Genomic DNA, 10,190 nt, shown 5'->3' on the forward strand with positions numbered 1-10,190 from the left:
AACCTCCCTTCCCAAATCCTATCCTCAGGCCCTTCCCTGGTCCAGGCCACCAACATAATGCAGTCTGGAGGTCCAGAAACCACACCAGAATGCTATACATCCAGAGGCCCATTTGACTCCTCCACTCAAAGGCCTCCAGACAATTCAGACCCTATAACTACAAAATCCATCACTAATCTTCCAAGAAACGTCCTCCTTCTGCCAACCTCTATTTTCCACAGGAGGCATCCTAATTCTTCCTAACTACTTGGGATGGTCCTTCACCCCTACTCATGCTTATTCCACTTATCTAAGGTAGCAAAAAATTCCATAAGCTCTATCTTGAAGATCTATTGGGAATCTGATCACTTCTCCCATCTCTCTTGCTTCCGTTCTGGACAGGCCACTATCATAACTGTCTGGAACAATACTACAATAACCTCCCCCCAGTCTCCCTGCTTCCAGCCCCGCTACAACCACCTTCTCCAGTAGTGTGTTCATTCAGCAGCCACTGGAATACTTTCCAAATTCTAAGTCAGGTCATGTCCATCCCTTTTCTGTCCAACACCTTTCATGGCTCCCAGCGCCCTCAGTGTGCCAGGAGAGGCAGGACTCCTCTTACGCTCTCCACTCACTGCCGAGGGGGCACGAGATCCTTCCTGAACGCTCAGGTCAGTCTCAGGTCCAAGTCTTCGCATATGCAGATCCCTCCTCCTGTACCCTCCACGTCTCAACAAACTCGATTCTGAAACGGTGACCCCCCCCACCTGTGAACGCTCCACACCGTTCGGTGGGGCTGCAGAGGACCTGAGGAAGGTACTTCTCAATTGGAGACTTAGGGCAATGGTGCTGAGTCCAGCCGAGTGGGTGCCAGGAGACCCTTGGCACACGCTCCAAGCCTGCAGCCGGGCGCACGCTGGGTCAAGACCTCCCAACGCGTGGCTTTTCTTGGCCCCGGCCTCGCGCTCCGTAAACGCCAAAGGCGACCACTCCCGGGAGCGGCGGACACCTCCGCGCGGTGCGACCTGAGGGTCCTACTGGGCCGGCTTTATCTACGGCCGGGGGGAACACTGGGGCTCGGGGGGTGATATTCGCCGCGGTCGGGGCGCTTATATGTCACGGAGGCGAAACTTCCCCGGCTCTCGTGCCTTCCTCACTCCTGTTTTCATAGGCCCAGGGAGCCTCCAAGATTCCGTCCCTCGCCTGACAACTGGTCCCTTCAGATGCAGACAAAATCAAGAAATGCCAAAGCGATGTCCCGAGGACTACGGCAGAAGTCCCGCTTGCAGACTGATTGGCCCGCGTCTTCCACCCCGCCCGGAAGTGCCCTTCTCCTGGCCTGCCAATGGCCAGCCCAGAGGCACGGCGAGGGTCCTTCTGGATAATGTAGTTTGCGTTGCGGGAGCGGCGACGCGATAAACGCCTTTCCTCAATCACCTTGGCAACGGCCTAGCGGCAGCGTGACGAGCATAGGAAAATAGCGTCATAGTCGGCGGGGAGCCAATGAAGGCTCGGACCAGGAGCAAGTCAGAGCCGGCATTGAGGGGCGGGACTTCCGGCGCCGCCATTGCGGTCCTCATTTTGCGGCTGGTGGGTTGGGCTACAGGAGGCCTCTGGAGCCAAACAAGGGCGCGGGAGTGGGTGCAGGGACCGACAACGCGCCTTCGCACGCACCATAACCCCCGGCTAATTACTATGCTTTTATGAGCCAAGGTGTTCCCGAAAGTGGAGCCAGCACCACGCGTCTCAGGGGTCTCCATACCCAGCCTTCGTCCCTGCGGTGCCCGGAGGCCTTGCGCGCATTTTGTATTAGGGAAGACAGGTCCTGAGTGCGACCGTCACCCAGCGTTCGCGCCACTCAGTGGAAGTGTGAGGGTTCGGCTGAGCGGCAGGGCTAGCCCTAGCGCCTCCTAGTATGGCCCTGCCCAGCCCACAGGTTCCAATGGGGTTGCCAGCGTCGCTGATGGGCCCGGCGCAGGTGAGTGGAGTGTGCCCCAGGCCCTCACCCGCTGGGATTCCGGCCCTTAGGATCCTGAAGCCCAGATAGAGGGGATGTTGGTGTCCAGGGGCTCTTGGCCGTGTCCTGTCCTCACACGTGGGTCTTGGGCCCTGCCCTGGGTGTCACTTACCCTTACCATCCTGAATCCAGGCCAGGCGTTATATCGAGGGATTCCCATTTCTGGAATCCTGTGGAATAAGATCTGGAAGACTGTCCCAGGCACAGGGACCAGCATGTGCACCTTGCTTGGTTGTGATGAAATGGAAGCATTCCAGGGACTGCAGGTCTCCGTTTAGTCTGGTGGAAACAGAGCAGGGAAACCAGAGTTAGGCCTGGAATGGCAGCCTAAGCAGCTGGGCCTGTATTCTGATGGTGGTGAGAGCCATGGAAGGTTTAGAGCAAAGGAAGGAGGTGCTCTGACTGCAGTCTTAACAGACTCCCTATAGATGCCTAGTGGGCAGCAGACTGGAGGGATGGTGAGGGTGGAGCAGGAAGGCCAGTGAGGAGCTGACAGACGTGGTCCAGATGTGTGCTTTGGGTAGCTGGACAGAGGGGTGCCCATGGAGGTAGGACAGATGGTTGGCTTCTGAATCTGCCCAAATTGGGCCATAGATTACCGGATGTGGGACAATGAGAGAGAGTGAAATGTTAAGATTGACTTTAGGCTGAGCGCAGTGGCTCACACCTGTAATCCCAGCACTTTGGGAGGCCGAGGTGGCCGGATCACTTGAGGTCAGGAGTTCAAGACCAGCCTGGCCAACATGGTGAAACCCCGTCTCTACTAAAAATACAAAAAAATTAGCCAAGGCATGGTAGTGCGCGCCTGTAATCCCAGCAACTTGGGAGACTGAGGCAGAAGAATCGTTTGAATCTGGGAGATGGAAGTTGCAGTGAGCTGAGATCATGCCACTGCGCTCCAGCCTGAACGACAGCGAGACTCTGTTTTAAAAAAAAAAAAAAAAAAAAAAAAGATTTCCAGGCCCAGTGGCTCGCGTCTGTAATCCCAGCACTTTGGGAGGCCGAGGCGGGCGGATCACAAGGTCAGGAGATCAAGACCATCCTGGCTAACACTGTGAAACCCTTTCTCCACTAAAAATACAAAAAATTTGCCAGGCATGGTGGCAGGTGCCTGTAGTCCCAGCTACTTGGGAGGCTGAGGCAGGAGAATGCATGAACCCGGGAGGCGGAGCTTGCAGTGAACCGAGATCGCGCCACTGCACTCCAGCCTGGGTGACAGAGCGAGACTTCATCTCAAAAAAAAAAAAAAAAAAAAATTGACCTTAGATCTTTCAGATGTGGAAGTTGGTGTGAGGAGTAGATTTCAGGGGGAAGATAAAGAGTTGGATTTTGTTGTATTTGAGATGTCCCAGACACTACCAAATTGAGTTGCCAAGTAGACCCCTAAACATGCGATTATGAAATTATGTCGGGTTTAGGCTGGAAACATCCAAGGGATGGATGCTTGTGGGTGGACACTGCATGCAGTTGTGGGTTGGGTTCAAGATAGTGGCCGAGCCTCCTAACCAGAGAGTAGGTCTAGGACAAAAATGAAGCATAGCGGCAGAAGTAGGATGAGAGTTGGGCTTTGGTTTAGGTTGATTTCTCTCTCTACAGCTCACTACATTGTCGTGGCCATCCTTGTGGTCAGGGCATGTTACCTCCTCTTAAGTAGGGTCCTGGGGTTTTTGTCAGGCTGGTGTAGTGGCAGGATCAGAAAGGATCAGCCTAAGCTGAGTCCCCAAGCCAAGGTGGGGGCCAGTGGGTCTTGGATTTGAGTGTTAGGAAGAGCAAGGACAGCTATGACTGGGGAGGAGACAACACATACAAAGGCAGAGATATAAGAGGGAAGATATATTTGAGATCTGCTTATGGTTCTGGGCAGCTGATGGTTGAAGAAATAGGGAAAGGACGGGAGGCATTGACTTGAGGGGCTATGGCTGCCTCTGGCAGTGGGGTTTTTGGAGCTCTGTTGTTGGCTTGGACCAGGATTGGATCCTGGTTGCATCTGTCAGGTATGCTATATGCATGGTGAGATGCTAGGGAGAATACCTACAGTGTGAACAGGGAGGGGGTGGAAATATAAGAACTGTATGGTCTGAGGAGTCACATGTAAAGGTGAGGGAATGTGAACTATTGGGTCCATGGCCCTGGTACAAGAGTCTTAAGAGAAAGGGAAGCCCAAATTTTCTTGTTTGGGAGGTATGAGCCAGAAGTCACAAGGAAAATTGACCAGCAGGAGGGAGGAGGCAGCATCCATCTGCCCACCTGCCTGTTGTTCCTCTAGGTTGGATTGGCCTGGATACAGTGACCAGTGGGACTACTTGGAGAGAGGGGCACCATTAATTCCAGGGCATGTTAGGTGGGGGCCCTGAGGAAGAAGATAAGCTGCAGATGGGTGAGTAGTGGATGAACTGAGAGGATCCTAAGAAAAAGAGATGTTAGTGGCAGATGTGGCAGGATTCCGAGTCACACGGCAAGGGCCTGCATGTTTCCATTTGACCAATTGTTTGTTTCTTTGTCAGCATACCTCTTGGCCCTGTGGCTCAGCTGTCCCTGCACTGAAGAGCCTGGTAACCTTTGAAGATGTGGCTGTATATTTCTCCCAGGAGGAGTGGGAGCTCCTTGATGCAGCCCAGAGGCACTTGTACCACAGTGTGATGCTGGAAAACCTTGAGCTCGTGACCTCACTTGGTAATACCCTGTCCCAGCATGGTGATGACCAGCTTATGCCCTGTGTCTTTTCCTCATAGAAAGCTCTGTTCATCCCAAAGCCAGATCACGGGTACTGCTTCCTTCTCAGGTTTCCTGTTGTAGGTGCTGTGGTGCTGAGACTCTGCTGTGTGTACTTCCCCTATCGCTCTCTGAACAGCCTCATGAGCTTTCCTAATAGCTGTTGCCCAGAAGCCTTGTGGAGGCAAAGGTTGGGGATCAGACATCTCCAGTCTGCCTAACAGATCCCACTGAGCTTCACCAATCCCTGGTTGGGTTACCCAGTATGAAGCCATGCCCAGATTCTGTCTCTGTCTCCAATGAGTTTTTTTTTTTTTTAGATGAACTCTAGCTCTGTTGCCTAGGCTGCAGTGCAGTGGCGTGATCTCAGCTCACTGCAAGCTCCACCTCCCGGGTTCATGCCATTCTCCTGCCTCAGCCTCCCAAGTAGCTGGGATTACAGGCGCCCACCACCACGCCTGGCTAATTTTTTTGCATTTTTAGTAGAGACGGGGTTTCACCGTATCAGCCAGGATGGTCTCGATCTCCTGACCTCTTGATCCGCCCACCTCGGCCTCACAAAGTGCTGGGATTACAGGTGTGAGCCACCGCGCCCGGCCCTCAATGAGATATTTTTTAAAAACAGCTTTATTAAGATAAATCATACAATTCACCTTTTAAAGTACACAGTTTAGTGATTTCTGTATGTTTTCACATGGTATAATCATTGCTGTAATGTAGTTTTAGCATGTTTTCATCACCTAAAGAGAAACTATAGGTCTCATTAGCAGTCCCATTAGCTGTCACTCCCCATCTTTCCTTATCCCTTTCCTCCTGGTCCTAGGCAACCACTAATCTACTTTCTGACTATATAGATTTACGTTTCCTAGACATTTTATATAATACTATGTTTTTCTGTGACTGGCTTTCTTTTAGCATGTTTTTGAAGTTCATCAGTGTTATAGCATGTATCAGTATTTCGTTCTTTTTTATAGCCAAATATTCCAGTGTGTAAATGGACTACAGTTTGTTTATCCATTTATCAGTTGAGCATTCAGCTTGTTTCCATTATTTAGGTGTTAGAAAAAAATGCTACTATAGAAGCTGGGCAAGGTGCCTATAATCCGGCTACTCAGGAGGCTGAGGCAGGAGGATCACTTGAGCCCAGAGGTTTGAGACCAACCTGGGCAACGTAGCAAGACCCTATCTCAGTTTTTAAAAAAATACTGCTATGAACAGTCTTGTACACATTTTTGTGTGGATTTTGTTTTAGTTCTCTTATGTAGCTCTGTAGGAGCAGACTTATCAAACTATTTTCCAAATTGGCTGCACCATTTCATATCCCTATCTGGAATGTATAAGTGCTCCAGTTTTTCTACTTCATCTTCATGTATTGTTGTTTATTTTTTTATTATTATTTTAGCTACGTTAGTGAGTGTGAAGTGATATCTCATTGTGGTTTTGGTTTGCATACTCCTCATGATTAAGGATGCGGAACTTCTTTTCATATGCTTATTGGCCATGTGTGTATATATCTTCTTTTACAGAAATGTCTAAGTCCTTTGACCCATTTCTGTGTCCTTGCCCCTGGTGAGGTCTCCCTTATTCTGTTGCTTGGCTGGTCCCTATCCTGCCAATAGTAGTGGGCCCTTCCTCACCCTGATGGCCCCGTTGGCCTATCAGCAATCCCTGGGACCTCTTCTTGAGTGTGAATTCCTGGGTAACATTTCTAATGAAGTCATCCATTCCCACCAAGTGGAATAGTTAGTTAACTGGCATTTCTCTATTTTCAGGTTGTTGGCATGGAGTAGAGGGTGAGGAGGCCCATCCCAAGCAGAATATTTCTGTAGAAGAGGTGTTACTGGTCAGGATCCCCAATGCAGATTCTTCCACCAAGAAAGCTAACTCCTGTGACATGTGTGGGCCATTCTTGAAAGACATTTTGTACCTGGCTGAGCATCAGGGAACACACTGTGAGGAGAACCCATGTGGAGCATGTGGGAGAGACTTTTGGTTGAATGCAAATCTTCACCAGCACCAGAAGGAGCATAGTGGAGGGAAGCCCTTCAGATGGTACAAGGACAGGGACACACTTATAAAGAGCTCTAAAGTCCATCTGTCAGAGAACCCCTTCACTTGCAGGGAAGGTGGGAAGGTCATCCTGGACAGCCAGGACCTCCTCCAGCTTCAAGCTGTTGACAGCGGGCAGAAGCCGTATTCCAATCTTGGGCAGCTTCCAGAAGTCTGTACCACACAGAAACTCTTCAAGTGCAGTAACTGTGGAAAAGCCTTCCTGAAGAGCTCCACTCTCCTCAGCCATCTGAGAACTCACTCTGAAGAGACACCATTTGCATGCCCAACAGGTGAAAATTTCTTAGAGGAGAAATCAACCCTTGGTAATCAAAAATTTCACACTGCAGAAATACCCAATGTGTGTAAGGAGTGTGGGAAGGCCTTTAGTCACCCATCTAAGCTGAGGAAGCACCAGAAATTTCACACTGAAGTAAGATATTATGAGTGCATTGCGTGTGGGAAAACCTTCAATCACAAACTCACATTTGTTCATCATCAGAGAAGTCACTCAGGAGAAAGACCTTATGAGTGCAGTGAATGTGGGAAAGCCTTCAGTAACAGATCACACCTCATTCGGCATGAGAAAGTTCACACTGGAGAAAGGCCTTTTGAGTGCCTGAAATGTGGAAGAGCCTTCAGCCAAAGCTCCAATTTCCTTCGGCACCAGAAAGTTCACACACAGGTAAGACCTTATGAGTGCAGTCAATGTGGTAAATCTTTCAGCCGAAGCTCTGCTCTCATTCAGCACTGGAGAGTTCACACTGGAGAAAGACCGTATGAATGCAGTGAGTGTGGAAGAGCTTTTAACAATAACTCCAACCTTGCTCAGCACCAGAAAGTTCACACTGGAGAACGGCCTTTTGAGTGCAGTGAATGTGGAAGAGACTTCAGCCAAAGCTCCCATCTCCTTCGACATCAGAAAGTTCACACTGGAGAACGGCCTTTTGAATGCAGTGATTGTGGTAAAGCCTTCGGTAATAGCTCCACACTCATCCAGCACCAGAAAGTACATACTGGGCAAAGGCCTTATGAGTGCAGTGAATGTAGGAAATCCTTCAGCCGCAGCTCCAGCCTGATCCAGCACTGGAGAATTCACACTGGAGAAAAGCCTTATGAGTGTAGTGAGTGTGGGAAAGCCTTCGCTCACAGCTCCACTCTCATTGAACACTGGAGAGTTCACACAAAAGAAAGGCCTTATGAGTGCAATGAATGTGGGAAATTCTTTAGCCAAAACTCCATTCTCATTAAGCATCAGAAAGTTCATACTGGAGAAAAGCCTTATAAGTGCAGTGAATGTGGGAAATTCTTTAGCCGAAAATCTAGCCTTATTTGTCATTGGAGAGTTCACACTGGAGAAAGGCCTTATGAATGCAGTGAATGTGGGAGAGCCTTTAGCAGTAACTCCCACCTGGTTCGTCATCAGAGAGTTCACACACAAGAAAGGCCCTATGAATGCATCCAGTGTGGAAAAGCCTTTAGTGAAAGATCTACACTTGTTCGGCACCAGAAAGTTCACGCCAGAGAAAGGACTTATGAGTGTAGCCAGTGTGGGAAACTCTTCAGCCATCTTTGTAACCTTGCTCAGCATAAAAAGATTCATATTTGAGTAGAGCCTTATGGAAGTGGTCTTCGTGAGAAAATCTTCAGCCAAGTCAAACTTTATGCAGCAGTATCCCTCTACCAGAAAAATTACCTACATGTACTGCTAATGTGGAAAAGCCTTCAGAAGCTACCCTGTTTCTGACCAGCCCAGGAACCTTTGCAGGGTCGTCTCACCCATGCAGCATAAGGCAGAAGCCATAGCCACTTTCCATCTAGCCTGGATCCAAAAATTTGCAGCAGTCCTGTCCTCTGGCTTGGGGAAAACAGTACCCTGAGCCTCCCTTCACCTGTCCTGTAGAGATTCAGGATTGTCCTCAGCTCACTGGAATGGTTTAATTCCCATTGCGTCTGAGAGGGTTAGGCAGTGAACTGAACGCATGCTGGCCGAGGGGCCTTGAGAGAAATCTAATTTGAGCTCAGGAAGATGCACATTCCTCGTGGATGTAGTCAAGTCTGTGTTTAACCCCTAAGATGTGTCCATTGAGACCACAAATCACCTGCCACTGGAATCACCTACCTTGTCTGCACCATATGCGTGATAATAAAGACCTTATTGATCAGGTCACCTTTAATCTTAGGGGTTCTGTTGGGGTAGGTTGAGAAAATGAATGGATAGAGTGGGGAGTGCCTTTTCGGGGCACAAAATCTGCCTGAGGGCACAGTAGAAGAGCAGGTAGTTGCTCTGTCCTGTTGTAGCCTACTTTGCATTGCTATGTGAAAGACTGAAAGGCTCTGGATTGAACATAGTGGCCTGTGTTTCAGTTACCACAGGGCCCAGAGCTTACCCTGAGGAAAAATAAATCCGTCTACAACACTAGTGTGTCACAGGGTCACCAAGGCAAAGACCTAGAGGGGTCCAGGGAGGACTCTGTGCATAGAGAAACACTGGATGTGAGGTAATAACTAGCAATTTGGGGAGACTGTGGTGAACTAGGGCACATGCCATCATGGACAAAGAAGTAGCCATAGTTCCCCATCAACTGGGACTCTGCAGGGTGAGGGTGTGCAGAACAACTGCAGAGCTGCAGACCTTTGTATTTGCCATGTTAAAGTTTTTGCTATAGTTAAAGCAGATAAATGCAATGTTGTTTACATTCACTTCTCTCGAACTGTATCTTGGCACCCATCACTCCCCAGGTAGGAACTGGGGACTGAGAGAAGCAATAGCCTGACGTCCAGGAAAGTGTTTTTTGTAGTCTGGCCAGGGTTTCTGGTCACTGACACACACTTCATGCCTTCACAGTCTTGCTGGCCAACAGAGTGGGCATAGGCAAATGGGGACGTTTAACACAGTTGACAGAGCTGGTATTTTAGAAGGAGATTGAGATTTGGAACCTTGCAGAATATGGTGTTTAGCACCTATTTTAAAAAGCTTATTTACCATGTAATTTCATCATCATCACATGTGAGTTGTTGCTGTTTCTTTGACCTCCCCCATACAAGGAAGTACTCATGAGAGCACTGGCTGGGATGTGAACAGGAGTCCCCATAAAGGAGAGGCCTGGCCAGGTGCAGTGGTGCACACCTATAGTCCTAGCTGCTTGAGAGGCTGAGGCAGGAGGATCTCTTGAGCCCAGGAGGTTGAGTCCATCCTGGACAACACAGCAAGGCCGCATCTCTAAAAAAGAAAAGAGTGGCCTGGGCTCACATCACTGAACAGCAGTTTCAGTAGCCACTGCCAGCTGTCCTAGATCCCTCTGTTCTCCCTGCCCATGTGAATGTCACCTAACAGGCTCAGCAGTGGGGTATGTGACAGGACCAGTACTCCATGACTGGTCGTTCCTCACCCTGACCATGGCACCCTTGCCCTGCCAAAGATTGTACTCCT

General features: G+C 49.5%; 1 protein-coding gene across 2 annotated transcripts; it reads left to right on the plus strand.

Annotated features, from left to right (window-relative positions):
• The first annotated feature begins 1,557 nt into the window (after positions 1–1,557).
• ZNF132 (zinc finger protein 132) lies at positions 1,558–8,927 on the plus strand. 2 transcript variants are annotated; one of them, XM_007998442.3, is made up of 4 exons: positions 1,558–1,957; positions 4,263–4,373; positions 4,501–4,669; positions 6,481–8,927. In XM_007998442.3, the coding sequence occupies exons 3-4, from the start codon at positions 4,636–4,638 to the stop codon at positions 8,364–8,366; spliced, it is 1,920 nt and encodes a 639-aa protein (XP_007996633.1). In that variant the 5' UTR covers positions 1,558–1,957; positions 4,263–4,373; positions 4,501–4,635; the 3' UTR covers positions 8,367–8,927. The 2 variants fall into 2 exon arrangements, with proteins under 2 accessions (XP_007996633.1, XP_007996632.1); XM_007998441.3 differs by lacking the exon at positions 4,263–4,373.
• Positions 8,928–10,190: the final 1,263 nt, after the last annotated feature.

Source organism: Chlorocebus sabaeus, chromosome 6, assembly GCF_047675955.1.
Source record: "Chlorocebus sabaeus isolate Y175 chromosome 6, mChlSab1.0.hap1, whole genome shotgun sequence".
Lineage (NCBI taxonomy): Eukaryota > Metazoa > Chordata > Mammalia > Primates > Cercopithecidae > Chlorocebus > Chlorocebus sabaeus.

Bases quoted from the DNA above. Each gene is read 5' to 3' on its own strand.
- ZNF132 (XM_007998441.3), top strand. From the start codon at position 1,895: ATGGCCCTGCCCAGCCCACAGGTTCCAATGGGGTTGCCAGCGTCGCTG. The intron at 1,958-4,500 runs GTGAGTGGAGTG...TTTCTTTGTCAG, and splicing joins CGCTGATGGGCCCGGCGCAG to CATACCTCTTGGCCCTGTGG. The intron at 4,670-6,480 runs GTAATACCCTGT...CTCTATTTTCAG, and splicing joins TGAGCTCGTGACCTCACTTG to GTTGTTGGCATGGAGTAGAG.